The sequence below is a fragment of the Orcinus orca genome, chromosome 3 (genome assembly GCF_937001465.1).
Source record: "Orcinus orca chromosome 3, mOrcOrc1.1, whole genome shotgun sequence".
NCBI classification, from domain to species: domain Eukaryota; kingdom Metazoa; phylum Chordata; class Mammalia; order Artiodactyla; family Delphinidae; genus Orcinus; species Orcinus orca.
In genome coordinates this window covers 57998139-58013249 of record NC_064561.1, presented here as the reverse complement: position 1 = coordinate 58013249, position 15111 = coordinate 57998139, and the positions used below count along the sequence as shown (strand labels likewise).

The 15111-nt window shown below is 39.2% G+C and overlaps 1 protein-coding gene and 1 non-coding gene across 4 annotated transcripts in view; one reads left to right on the top strand and one right to left on the bottom strand.

The window, feature by feature from the left end:
- LOC101287496 (proton-coupled amino acid transporter 3) overlaps positions 1-15111 on the bottom strand; it is a 131039-nt gene that overhangs the window by 88350 nt on the left and 27578 nt on the right. For all 3 annotated transcript variants that reach the window (XM_049707798.1, XM_049707797.1, XM_049707796.1), the window contains exons 6-7: positions 4084-4319; positions 2053-2275 (exon numbers count right to left, since the gene is read on the bottom strand). In XM_049707798.1, the coding sequence (XP_049563755.1) occupies positions 2053-2203 (151 nt within the window). In that variant the 5' untranslated portion in view covers positions 2204-2275; positions 4084-4319. The remainder of the gene's footprint in view (positions 1-2052; positions 2276-4083; positions 4320-15111) is intronic.
- Positions 10466-10538, top strand: TRNAG-CCC (transfer RNA glycine (anticodon CCC)). Its single transcript has one exon. It is a non-coding gene; the product is annotated as a tRNA-Gly (tRNA).

Sequence of the window (15111 nt, the reverse complement as noted above, 5' to 3'; positions counted from 1 at the left end):
TACAAAGAAAAACACTAAAATTGTTAGCTTGAGATGTGTGTTCTTTGTGATTATCTTTTGATGCTTGACTATGTGTTTTTTTGTTTTTCCAGCAGAAAAACTCATATCCTGGCGCCTCCCTTATCTCTTTGGATAAGATACCTCAGAGGTATCTGAGAGGCTGTCTCTTGGGCTACAGTCCTCAGTAAGGTCCCTGAATAAAACTTAACTTGCAACTTTTACGTTGTGCATTTTTTCTTTCAGTCAACAGTTTTGGTGACCATGAAAGGATTCAGAGAAGACTTTTCTCCTTTGAACTCTATGAGGGCCCAGAGTCTTGGTACTAGCAGACGCCCCTTGTGCCTGTCTGCCTCGTCAGTGATTCCAGATGAATTTGGTTGAGTCTCTCCCGGGTCCTGGATCTCCCGTTATTGGCTGATGATCCTAAGTTTTATTTGGTGGTGGATAAACCCCTCCCTGTGAGGAGTAGGTCTTCCTTGAACTTAGTTTCAAGAAGAGGTACCTGGGTTGCCCCAGTTGAAAAACAATGAGTAGGTTCAGACTGAGTGATTAGGTAGGAGACTGGCCTGTTATTTTCCCTCGAATTGGTTACTTTAATTGAGTTTGTCAGAATAAAAGTAAAAATGTTACATGAGAGTTTTCAGCTCTAAAGAAGAAAAGGGACATCTCCTCCTGGCCAGCAACGGCTTTCTCAGGCAACTGAGAAACTTGCAGGAGTGGTGGAGGCAAGTCCTCATACCAGGTAGCAGTCCCATAGGGAAACCCAGTTATTTAATTTAAAAAACTTGCTCCTCTGGGGAACCACGTATAAGAGCTGGCCACTCAGTGATCTGAGCAACCACGGAGGTCTTAGATTGCCAAAGGGAAAAGCCAAGACATGTAAAAGAGCTGAAACGACTCTAGGGTGACACCTAGAGGAGTTAAGCTCACAGACAGCACCTTGGCCCACCACACAATCATCTGTAGCAGTTCATCCTGACAAACCAACCCAGAATGGGAAACAAACATTTCAAAATAAAAAAAAAAGAAGCAACAGATTGCCAACCTCCAGCTAACACCCCAGCTTGGTTCATGTATGCTACCTGTGAAAATTATACTTACAAATGCTTACTTAATTGGGGAAAATATACTAAAGGAAACCTCAACCTAAAATGGCCAAATTGGGGCTCTTTTCACGTTCCAAAATTAATTTTTGTGTGTGTGTCTACAGTTAAAGAGCAGACTGAATGGAATGCTTATTTTGATTGGTATTTAAAAACTTCTGGAAGAGGAAATGATAAACTAACTTCTTTGTAGGAAACCAACCAAAAAATTGCTTGAAACAACATCAGAATTTTTAAAAAGTTGCTAATGTTAACCATGCCTCACTCTCTGCTCCTCCCTCATATCCTCTTTTATATGAACTGCCTGATCCAGATGCCATCTCTCTCTCTCTCTTTCATCACCTTTGCCTCCTGCTGCTTCCTCTTTCCCCAGTAAAGGAGAAACTTGCACTGCTCTCCCCATGCCTTTAAGATGTAAATGTTCTAACTGATCTTTTTAGGCATTTTGTTCTGTGTTTGGAGAGCTTGGTCTCTGCCGTCCAGAACGTACACATACATTTGGCAGTCAGTCAAATAGACTGGGATTCTGAGCAGTCTCTTTAACTGTGCCAATTTTCAGGGAAATTTATCAGAAGGGGTCCCAGCCCATAAGGAGCCTTTGTCATCTCCGCCTTTGTTGCATCGCCTCTACAATGCAGGCCTTTACTTTCTTAGACTATTTTGGGGAGTAAACTTTCTGGATCTTTGTGAAGGCTGCATCTGTAACAGGGAAGAGCCAATTCTGAATCCATGTTGGATCTGTTTGTTTTACTTTAACTTTTCACTGCTTTTGTTATTATAATCACTGTCTAAGGCTGTAAGCATCCTGCCACAGGGTACCAAAGTGTCTTTGCTCAGCTCACAGAGACATTTTGACCCTACCCACCTGCGAATGGCTGCAGAAAAGAAGAAATTAACAGATCCCCTCCTATTTTGCAAGATAAATGGCCTTTTTACTTTATTTCCTCACCTCTTCTCCCTCTCTGTTCTATAAAAGAAACTGGCGGGCTTCCCTGGTGGCGCAGTGGTTGAGAGTTCGCCTGCAGATGCAGGGGACACGGGTTCGTGCCCCGGTCCGGGAAGATCCCACATGCCGCAGAGCAGCTGGGCCCATGAGCCATGGCCACTGAGCCTGCGCATCCGGAGCCTGTGCTCTGCAACGGGAGAGGCCACAACAGTGAGAGGCCCACGTACTGCAAAAAAAAAAAAAAAAAAGAAAGAAACTGGCATCCAGACCCTGATAAGATGGTTTTGGGGGACCCTAGTCTGCCATCTTCTCGGTCTGCCAGCTTTCCAAATAAAGTCGCTATTCCTTGCCTCAACACCTCGTCTCCTGATGTATTGGCCTGTCGTGTGGCGAGCAGAGCGAGCCTGGACTCGGTAACACATCCTCTGAATTCTCTCTTGAGGATGACTCTTGTGTCGTCTTGGTTTGAGTTGCTATTAAAATACTACTCATCGATGGCCAGACAATGGACCCTTTAAGTTGGAGAAACTTCTAAATTGGTAAATTTTTAGAGAGTTCTCTTATAAATAGCTGTTTTATTGGTACCATGGAAAGACCAAATTAGAAGCTAATCTTAAGAACACCCTTAATTTAAAACAAATTAAACAAACAAAAAGTGGTTTAGGAAGCCTTATTTGTGGTCTTGGCTTCCCTTCAATGGGTCTTAGAGATGCTAATAAAATATTAGATTAATTAATGTTAATTAAGTTGATTAACAAAGAAGAAGCTGAGGAGAAAGTCAAGAGCCTTCTCCCCAAAAAGGTGGAAATTTTAAAAGTACTCCTCCCAACAGGACAGAAATCTTTAGATGGTTATTAAGCAGTGGGATAAATAAAATGAATTGATGGGATTAAAACAAAGGTTTTGATACAACACCACCTAAAGTTGGATGAGCCAAAGAGACCCTATTAGCATTCCCCCCCAACATTAAAGGGACCCAAACAGGTCTGCTCTATTTACCCCAGTTCAAAAAAATTTATAAGGCTGGAAGAAAATTACACTGAGATACTTGAGCAGCAATTGTTTGGGGCAACAGTTAGATCAATTAATCAAGTTACAAGATTGACAAAAGGGCCTGAGTCCCTTGGCTCAACCCATCACTGTGGACCCCAAAGCCTTTTACACAAAAATGGATAAAATGGCCAGGGGATAAAAATGAAAGTTTCTGAGACTCCTTGTAAGACCAAGTCTTGTTAATGGGTCCTAATGGAAGCTAAAGTTAAAGGTATAAGAGTTAATAGAATTGAGATGAAAGTTGATAAAAATTGATGGGCTTTATATAAATGGTTACATCTCTTTTGCCTAATTATATTGTGGGATAGACATTATGTCTCACTGGGGAATACTTGCACAATATTCCTGGTACTAGAAGACAAGGCGTATAAATCTGCCCCCCAATCAATATTAATTAAAATACTAAAAGAAACGAAGAGAGTTACCAGAGTCCACACAATATGAAGTAAAAACTGGGGGCTAATATTCAGGGGATAATAAAAGCAATAATGGAGACTTTTTTCCCCTAGGGTAAATTGCTCTGGGTTTAACTTGTGCACTCAGAAAGTGGGCCTTTGTTGAATGCTTTGTGCGAACTTCTGGAAACATAATAAATTGAATCCTAAAGTTCTAGAATGCAGAGCCCTTGATTTTCAGTTTAGAGGGAAATATACTTGCTGATATTAAAAAAAAAACAAATTAAGGAAAATGTAGTCTAGCAAATCAATCTTCTGATATAATTTAGGTGGCAGACCAGTTCTTTGGGGGAATTAAAAGCAGGTATCTTTGTCTTGCAAATCTATACAAATCAGAAATGTAAATATAGCCCACAATGACCTGAGACTGAGCCTAATTAGCTCAATCAGATAGAACCTGAAACCAAAGGGGGAAAAAAAAAAAAGGGAAAAAGAAGGTTTTAAAACTCAAACTGCTAGAAAGTCTCCCTCACCCAAAATCTTAATTCACAGGCTCCATAAAGATTTATTAAGAACAAATACAAACCTTAAAAGTCTTCTCCACAGGACTTCCCTGGTGGTCCAGTAGGTGAGACTCCGCGCTCCCAATGCACGGGGCCTAGGTTCAATCCCTGGTTGGAGAAATAGATGCTGCGTGCATGCCGCAGGATGCTCTAAGCCCGCAGGCCACAACTGAGTACACATGCCACAACTAAGAGTCTGCATGCCACAACTAAAGATCCCACATGCCACAGTGAAGATCCTGTGTGCCACAACGAAGACCTGGAGCAGCCAAAGTAAATAAATAAAAATAAAATTAAAAAGTCTTCTCCACAAATAGTAAAAAAGCCTTAGTCATCTAAGCAAATAAATTTAACTTATTCCAACGGTTATTTATAAACTAGTAAGTTTAAACTGTATCATTAATACCTGATTCATGACTAAGTTTTAAAATGAAGCTATGAGATCTCTGAAAATGTCTGTTTATATTCTGTGTGTCCATTATACATGTGATATGTCTCTACCTTCAGATAGTATTATCAAATCAAATTTATAAAAGAGCTCTATTTAACTGACTTAAAAGTGCTTACAAATTAAATATTTCTAAATGTAACAGAAACTAACCCAAATGAATTTCAAGTTCACATGATCTAGGAAATATTCAATATTAAGTTAATATTTGTTATTAGAGTTTGTTGGTTTAATTAATACAGGTTTACTAAAAGTCAAATAAGGTTATATTATCCCTCTTATAAAATTCACCAGTAAGGGGCTTCCCTGGTGGCGCAGTGGTTGAGAGTCCGCCTGCTGATGCAGGGGACACGGGTTTGTGCCCCAGTCCGGGAAGATCCCACATGCCACGGAGTGGCTAGGCCCGTGAGCCATGGCTGCTGAGCCTGCGCGTCCGGAGCCTGTGCTCTGCAACGGGAGAGGCCACAACAGTGAGAAGCCCGCGTACCACAAAGAAAAAGAAAAAAAAAAAAATTCACCAGTAAGGACTTCCCTGGTGGTGCAGTGGTTAAGAATTCACCTGCCAGTGCAGGAGACACAGGTTTGAGCCCTGGTCTGGGAAGATCCCACATGCCACGGAGCAACTAAGCCCGCGAGCCACAACTACTGAGCCTGCACGCCTAGAGCCCGTGCTTTACAACAAGAGAAACCACAGCAATGAGAAGCCCACGCACTGCAATGAAGAGTAGCCCCTGCGTGCTGCAACTAGAGAAAGGCTGCGTGCAGCAATAAAGACCCAACGCAGCCAAAAATAAAATATTAATTAATTAATTGATCAATCAATTAAAATAAATAAATAAAATTCACTGGTAAGAAAAATAGCTTAGAATGATGGCTGAGTTGGTCTAATGTCTCATAAAAGTTTCATGGGTAATCTAAACATAATTGTTGGGAACAAGTGAATTAAATAGATATAAATGGGGTAAGAGCTTTCAGGTGATCTCTTTAAGAATACTTACATGTTATGGTATGTCTACTTAAAATTAACTTTCTCCAGATTTTTGGTAACTTGAAACCTGAGAGTTTTGCTAAGTTAAGTTAAATGATGGAAGTTAAATATTAACATTAAATATCTAGATCATTCCCAAATAAGATACTGAAACATTAATTACTGAACATAAGCTTCCTTTTAAAGAGAAGTTAAAGATATTTAGGACTGAAATTTCAGTGTAGCACCAGGGTGCTACAGTGAATTTTTTCTATAAAAATAGCACATTAAAAAAATCATAAATAATATTTATAAGTTTACCAATCTATAGAACGCTAATGTAAAAGACAGTTCATAATTGCTTCCTTCTTGGTTTTCACTAGAAATTAAGTGAAAATAAGGAAAACACTTTTATATGAAAGGAAAAGGTATACGGAATGGAAATGCATTTTGCTAAGAGAAAGTAATTTTGTCCTGGAGAGAGACAAAGAAAGGGAAAACACAGGACAAAATCTCAAGGTGAAAAAGAAAGTTTTAGAAGGTTTGTGGGAAAGGAAACCCAAGAAAAGTTTTGTACGCGGTCAAGACTGGCTAATATTGGCCTCTCGCCTTCTGAGATGGCCCACACTCTGTCTGTGGAGTGTGTATCTCCCTGAATGAGGCTTCTTTCACTTTAGTTCACCCTTGAATTCTTTCCTGTGCTGAGCCAAGAACCCATACTCAGCAGCCATCCTAGGGATTCGCCTGAGACCTGGGTGGGATGTGACCACCCTCTCATGCCCCACTTTCTTTCCTGCACTAATTTTGTGATCTAAGCCTGGCTGCAATGCTTGTCCTTGAATAGTTCTCAGTAACTAATGATCTTAAGGGAACAAAGGAATACAGGAACAGAGAAATGGCAGTCAAACAATCGTGTGCTGGTAAAGCAGAGTCTTAGTTCCTCCCAAAGGATATACATAATAATACATCTTTGAGCTCTGCAGGAACTGAGGGCCCCCCACCCATGTGGAGGACAGAATGATGATGTGGAACCTCTTGATTTCAACCAACTAAAGCTTGCACTCTGTCAACCTCTGCCCCAATTCTATGCTGGATTTTCCTCTGCTGAAGCCCCCTCATGAATATGCATGTACCCTTAGCTTAAAATGTCCCCAGTTTTGCTGTCTGGGGAGACACCGCTGTGGGAAAGATCCTCAGTGTTCTCCTTACTTGCTGCAAGTAATAATTAATCCTTCCTTCTCTCGGGAAAAAAAAAAAAGAAAGACTGGATAATAGTGAAATTTAATTGAGCAAATAAATTTTAATATTAAAAGTAAGCTGGTACAAAAACTAGAATTTGGTTTTCTCTCTATGTTAAGAGAACAAAGTTTTCTTAGAATACTGATCTGCTTTTGGTAACATATTGTAAAGTTTCTTTACCGTTTAAGCAATCTGGTATAACTTTCTATAGTTGTCTTTAAAATCTTTTATTGTCACTTTGGTTGAATGAATAAGTATTATTTCACAGTGACCTGCGATCCCATTTGACCAAGTGTTTTAAAACCTTTTGTTATCTTTGACAAACTTTCCCAAGTCAAATTCTAAATGAAGTTGTTTTTTTTTTGTTTTTTTTTTGCGGTACACGGGCCTCTCACTGTTGTGGCCCCTTCCGTTACGGAGCACAGGCTCTGGACACGCAGGCTCAGTGGCCATGGCTCACGGGCCCAGCCGCTCCGCGGCATGTGGGATCTTCCCGGACCGGGGCACGAACCTGTGTCCCCTGCGTCGGCAGGCGGACTCTCAACCACTGGTAAAAAGTAAAAGTCAAGAGCTGTGGATAGAGCTCGTTCACATCAAAAGGAAGGAAGGAAGCCAATACACAGAGTCAACCTGAGCAGAGGCTCGGGAAGCCCTGATATGACCTGACTCCTGGGTGTGTCGGCTCCCACCTCTGACTGCCTCAGGATCCTTCCTGGGGCTTGACCGTTCCATGAACATTCCCAAGATCTTTCTCATACAGTCTCCTTTTGTTCCCCATTTACTTTAGGTTGAGTTGAATGAGAGCCCTTATTACAGTTTTTCCCTAAAAACAAAATACCTAGTTGTTGTGGGGAAAAGAAACCCTTCTTAATATCAGTAACCTGCTCCTAAAATTTTGACCTGTGCAAACATGCCTGATAATCAAGTTCCTATTATTTTGAATTGGAAAGATTATGTCACATGACACATCAACCCAAACACTCAGCCAATTTTTGAAACATAACTAAAACTCAGTAGAGTGTCGCTATGTACGTAATTAACTGATGTTAGGCTATAAATGCTTACAATGTGATTCTGAACACAAATTAACGTGCTTGTTACAAAAAGTTGCTTTGTTTACAGTAACATCTTCCACATCCTCTTTGTGGACATTTGTTCTGTGTTCTAAGCTGTCTGTGTGGGATTCTAACATTTGGCTGTGTCTGGGATGTAAGACAGTGTAAGAAATATCTCAAGATATTTCTCACAGATTGTTTTGTTAAACCTGTTGTATTGAGTCTGGGGACATAAATGTAAATGTTTCCTAAATAAATATTGTACAGAAAAATTATAGTGGGAGAGATATATTTATGCTATTTAGTTTGGGCATTAAAAAATAGTGAGGGACTTCTCTGTTGGTGCGGTGGTTAAGAATCCGCCTGCCAATGCAGGGGACATGGGTTTGAGCTCTGGTCCAGGAAGATCCCACATGCCGCGGAGCAACTAAGCCTGTGTGCCACAACTACTGAGCCCACGTGCCACACCTACTGAAGCCCACGCGCCTAAAGCCTGTGCTCCGCAGCAGGAGAATCCACCGCAATGAGAAGCCCGCACACAGCAACGAAGAGTAACCCCTGCTCACTGCAACTAGAGAAAGCCTGCGCGCAGCAACTAAGACCCAACACAGCCAAAAATAAATAATTAAATAGATAGATAGATAGATAAAACTAGTACCTTACCTTAAAAAAAAAAAAGAGAGAGAAAAATATTCCATTAGGTGTTGACTTAAAAAATTATTCACAACCTAAAATTTGAGAGTTAGGTTTTACTCGGAGGGAATTTTTCGGACTTCAAGCCCAGGAGGCAGCATCTCAAGTAACCCTGAGAGAACTGCTCTGAGGAGGTGAGGTGGGGAGCCAGGTTACACAGAAGTTTTTGCAACCAAGGGCAGGTAGTCGGGAACATCAGAAGATTATTGTTAATTAAAGAAGACCAGATATCTCAAGTTAAGGAATTTAGCGCCTTTCTATGTATGGGAAGGTGCAAGAGTCTGGGCTCCCTGAACTCATTCCTTGGATATGTACCTCAGCTATCTGGGGCCAGTATCCTGTATTTTCACGTCCTGAGTTTCCTCAGAGCTCACCGTAGGGAGTGGGTCCCAGTCTGATGGCTGCTAGATGGCAGGTTACAAACCTTCTATATAACCTGCCTGTTCAGAGCAGTTTCTCAGAGCTATCTGAAACTCTGTCTCCTCGGATGCAGTGCTCATTTTGCCCCACATAAAACTTAACTCACAACTCTCACGTTGTACTTTTTTTTTTAAGTCAACAGTTATGGTGACCATGAGCAAGGGACCCAGAGTGGACTTCTCTCCTTTGCCTGAACTCTATGAGGAACCGGAGGCTTGGTACCAGCAGAGGCCCCTTGTGCCCGTCCGCCTCCTTGGAGAGTTCAGACGAATTTGGGTAAGTCTCTCCTGGTTCTCAGATCTCCCATGTTGGTTGATGATCCTGAGCTGTATTTGGTGGTGTGTAGCGGGTACCTGCCCCCGCCCAGCCTTTGGTTGAAAGATACCAGGGAAATACCCACCCAGTTGAAAGATACTGGGCGGGGGGGGGGGGGGGGGGGGAGTGCCTGGTTGAAAGAAACCAGGGTTTGCTCAGTTGTAGGAGACTGAGTGGTTGGCTGAGTAGTTAGGTAAGAGGTTGATCTGACGCTTTTCCTCAGTTTGGCTGCCTTAATAGAATTTGTCGGGATAAAAGTGAAGATATTACATGAGAGCCTTGCTCTAAAGAAAAGGGACAAGACTGCCCCCGGCCGGTTACAGCTTTCTCAGGCAACTGAGAAATTCACGGGAGTGGTGGAGGCAGAGGCCTCACACCGGTGCAGTGGTCCCATAGGGAAACCTACTCATTCATTAAAGCACTTGCTCGTCCAGGGGCTGCGGATAAGAATTGGCCATTCAGTGATCCAAGCACCTGCAGTGGTCTTAGACCACCGAAGGGAGAAGAGGGCTGAAACGACTGTAGGGTGATGCCTAGAGGAGTAAAGCTCACAAGCAGCACACTGGCCCACGATACAACTTCACTAGTAAATTTCACCCCTGACAAATTCAACTTAAAATGGGAAATAGAATCTCTCAAACAGAGAAACGAGGGGCATCAGAAAACCGACCTCCGACTAACACCCCAGCCAGATTCATGTACAACACTGTACAGAGCTCACACTTACAAGTACCTAGTTAATTGGGGAAATTATACTAAAGGAGATCTCAACCTAAAATGGCCAAATTTAGGTTCTTCTGATATTCCAAAATTGCTATATTTGTGTGCACAGTTAGAAAAAGCCAGCCATAAGACCAACTAGACTGAATGGAAAGCTTACATTGATTGGTACCTAGAAGCTTCTAAAAGAGAAAATGATAGAGTAACTTTTTGAAACCATCAGAACTAAAAAAGGTTGCTAGCACTCTGTCTTTGACTCTGTCTCTCCCTCTGCTCCTCCCATGTATCCTTTCCTATCAGAATTCCCTGGCCCAGATGCTATCTCTTTTTCCCTTTTAACTCTTCCACTTCCTGCTGCTCCCTCTTCCCCAGCAATGGAAGATAAAAAATCAGAAGTGATTATAGCTCTCTTTAAGGAGAAAACTATTACAGGGAGAGGTGAGCCATCCTTGGTGCTTAGGTACACACCCTGGACTGAAACAGAACTTAGAGCCTTGGCTAAGGAACTTCCCGATCCAAGTCAAGATCCATTGGGATTTGTTGGGACTTCCCTGGTGGTCCAGTGGGTAAGACTCTGCACTCCCAATGCAGGGGGCCCAGGTTCGATCCCTGGTTGGGGAACTAGATCCTGCATGCATGCTGCAACTAAGAAAGCCGCATGCCACAACTAAGAAGGCCGCATGCTGCAAATAAGAAAAAAAAATCCATTGGGATTTGCTAAGGAATTTGAGTTAACCATCTGGACCTATGAGCCCGGGTTTTCAGATCTATATCAATTAGTATTTACTTAATTGGAAATTAAAGTAAATCTCGACCTAAAAATGAAGAGGCCCTTTTAGTGCAGAGGCAGTTAAGTTAAATTAAGGTTAAAAAGCTGGCTTGATAAAAATACCTTTTCAGAATTCTGACTTTAAACAAAGTCCTTGTAAAGGGAAACCTGCATTTCTCTTTCTGTGTCTTTGAGATGTATATGTTCTACCTGATCTTCCTAGGACATTCCATGTATGTCTATATGTGTATGTATATGTTTGGAAAACTTAACCTCTGCCATACTGTTTCTGAGAGTAAACTCTCGTATTTTACCTTGGTTACAATCTCCCCCACTCTCTTATGGGGAAGCCTCTTGCGTCTTAATGATTTGAATCACTATAAATATATATATGTTTTTAATGGCCAAATGATGGATCCTTTTAAAACTGGAGAAACTAACAAATTGGTGAATCTAGTGCACTCTTATTATAAACAACTGTTTTACTGGTACCTATAAAAATAAAAAAAATCAAATTAAAGGTGGAAAAAAGAAATACATCTAATGATTAACCTAAGATCTTCTTTAGTTTAAAACAAGTAAGAAAAACTGGTTTGGGAAACTTCATTCCTGATCTTTGCTTTCCCTCAGTGGGTCTTACAGATGCTAATAAAAACATTAGAATAATTAACGTTAACAGGAAAAATCCTGTAAGGAAAGTCTGGATACTATTTCCACCAAGGTAGAAATTTTAAAGGAATTATCTCAAATAAATAAAGAAATCTTTAGATGGTTATTTAAAATGGGATAAATAAAATGGACATTTATGTAATTAAAACACAAGGTATCTGACATTACTACATGACCTAAGGTTAAATGGGTCAAAAGGGACCCCCCCCTACTGGTCCCCGACATTAAAAGCCAAACAAGTCTGTTCTATTTACCCCAGTTTTAAAATATATTTAAGGGGCTAGAAAAAACATTTTCTTTTAACGCTGAGATACCTGACCAACAACGATTTGGGACAACAGCTAGGCCAAAGGGTCTGAGTTCCTTGGCTCAACCCCACTCTGGGGATCCCAGAGCCTTTTATATAAAAATAGATAAAATAGACAGGGAACAAAAAAAAGAAAAACTTCTAGAACTCCTCCTGTAAGCTTGTTGATTGGATCCTAATGAAAAGTAAAAAGCTGACGGCATTGAGATGCAAATATATAAAATTGGTATATTTAAATGGACTTTATATAAGATGGATACATCTGTTTTGTTTAATTATATTGTGGGATAGGCATGCTTCACTAGAAAATACCTCCCCTACAAGGTATTATAAGACAAGGCATATAAATCCGCCCCTCAGGAAATATTAATTGAACATACTAAAAGACACCAATAGTGTTACCTGAGCCATAAAAGTAAGTAAAACTGGGAAGTACCATGCAAGGACTAATAAAAAGAAAAACAGTGATTTTGCTCTGGCTTAACTTGTAAACTCAGAAAGAAGGTCTTTGCTGAATGCCTTATACAAACCATTAAAGGCATGAGAAATTAAACACTAAAGTTCTCAAACACAGAACTTGTAAAATAAATTTCAGTTTAGTTAGAAATCTTGTCACTGAAAAAACCTTTTAGTATGGTTTAGGTAACAAACCTGTTCTTTGGGAAACTAAAAGCAACTGTCTTTCTGTTGCAAATCTCTACAAACTGAAAATGCAAATACAGGCCACAAGGAACTGAGATTGAGCCTAATTAGCTCAGTCTGGCAAGACCTGAAACCAAGGAAAAAAAATAGCAAAGTGGCAGTTTTAAAATTCAAACCGCTGGGAATGCTCCCTCAGCTAAACTTTACAAATAGTAAAGCCTTAGTCATCTGAGCAAGCAACTTTAACGTATTCCAACTGTTCTTTGTAAACTGGTAAGTTTATATTGTAATACCTGATTCATAACTTTTTTTTTAAAGTGAAGCCATGAGCTCTCTAGTTTTGCCTGTTTATGTCTATGTACACATTATATATATGAAATATCTCTACCTCTGGAAAATATTATCAAAATTGAATTTATAAAGAGCTCTATTTAATTTTAAAAGAACGTGATTACAAATAAAGAAACCGGCCAAAATGACTTTCAGGTTCACATGAACTGGGAAATATTCAATATGAAGTTGATATCTGGTATTAAAGTTTGTTTGTTGATCTAATTAATAGACATATCCTTAGTCATCAACATTAAGTATAATGCTTTATTACCCAGGTTTAATAGAAGTCAAATAAGACCTTATTATACCTGTTGCAAGGAAATAACTTGATATGATGAAACTTTAAAGTAAATGTAAATGAGATAAGAACTTTTGGGTAAACTCTTTAAAATTAATTATATTTTAGAAATGTCTAGTTAAAATGATCTTTACAGATACTTGATACCTTAAAGTTCTAGAGTTCTGCTAATTTAAGTGATGGAAGTTTATTAAATAGCTAGATAATTTCCAAAAAAATAAGATACTGAGACATCAATTGCTAAATAGAGAAACTAAAGGTATTTAGGACTATTAATGAAAATGTTTGGTGCCACCCTGAGATGTCCTCTATAAGAAAACAAATGTTTTTAGAAATCATCACTGGTATTTATGTCCACCAATTTACAGAATGTTAATGTGAAAGACAGTTCATAATTGCTTACTTCTTAACTTTCACTAGAAATTAAGGTTTTTAAGAGTTGAGGATTCCAATTTAAACATGTAATTAAAGCTAACAGGAATAATACGGAAACATTTCAGTGTACAGTAGGAAAGTAGAATGTGCGTTTTCAGTAAAGAAGGTTTGAGGAATGGAATTACATTTTATTGAGGGAAAAGAAAACAAGTATGTCTTAGGGCTGGTTGGTTTATTTGGATAAAAAAATAAGGGACAGGCTGATATAAAGCCAGAAGTGATGAAAGGTTGTGGAAGAAAACCCTGAGGGGGGGAAAAAGTTTTATACATGGTCAGGATTAACTAAATTTAGATTGAAGTTAATTAAGTAAATAGATTTTGTTGTTAAATAAGCCGGTACAAGACTGGAATTTGAACAAAGTTTCTCAGAGTGCTCCTTTTTGATAACAGATTGTGTGAGTCTCTGTGCCCTTAAGTAATCTTTTTGTGACTTTGGTTAAATGAATAAATATCGTTTCACAGTGACCTGTTATATTTTAAAATGTTTTGATATTTTTAACAAACTTCCCAAATATTAAAATCCAATTAAAGCTCTTTTAGCCTCCAGCTGACTCTGGGATGCTTTGAAGGAACATGTCAGACATCTTAGAGAGGAATGTTAAACTAAGTTTATTTCGTATGTTTAATTACTTCAGAAACAATGTCAAGTGACTGGAGATGAAAATTAGGTTATAGTGTATGGATAAATGTCATTAATATAGATATTCCAAAATTTATATGGAATTCCTAACATTGGTATGCCCTGATATAACGTTATCAGTCATAATTCCGGTTATTCTAAAATGTTATATGTCACAGAAATATCCACGTTTCCTACTAATTGCCTTGTACTCAAATCTTTAACCACGTTATTTTAAGTTTTGTCCTGATGCTTTTACAAAATGAAGATTTTCAAGACTCATAAAAAGAACTTTTTTCTAACAAACATAAGTTTCTGATGGCCTTTACTGTGTAACAAATGACGGAAAACCTGATTACTTCATCCAGATCAACAGGAATCAATTACATGGGACTGAATGAACTGATGAATATGATTTATAACTTTTATGACTTCGGGAAGTATACTAGCTTTAATCTTTGTTTTTCAGAAAAAACTTTTCTCTTATGCTATGACATACAACTTGATAAAGTATACCCTTGTAAACAAAGATAAAACATTTATCTTTTTCTCTGTACCTGATCCTGCCCATAATTTGGCCTCTCCAGCTGGCTCTCCTATGGACTGGATGGTTTATTACAACTAGTTATACTAATCCTTGTTTTAATTTGTTCCTTATTTCCGAATTGTTGATGATTTGTGTCTCCCTGCTGCACTATGACTTTGTCAATACTACTAGCTGCATTACTTATATCCTGTCTATCTTATAAGATTGTTGTCTCTTACAGTACTTAGTGGGTAACCAGGCCTCCAACAAATTTGATGATGGCTAAACATCCTGAAAAAATAAATCACATTTATGACTCTTATAAAATAATTGTAATAGTGTGATTCTAGGTATGGGAAGAAACGATAAGGAAAAATATTTCCTAGATCATAGTAGACTAGTAAGACAGAGGATCCAGAGAATCTTTAATTACCAACAGGGCCTAATCCAAAAATTACACCTGGAATGGCATAGCAACAAGAATTTTCTCCTGGTCTGGGATGAGCCTCCCAGCGCTGTGGGACAAAATTTGGTCATGAAATGTCTCCCAAACATTGATCAAATTTCTGACCAAAAGGAGGGACTGATAAATGGAA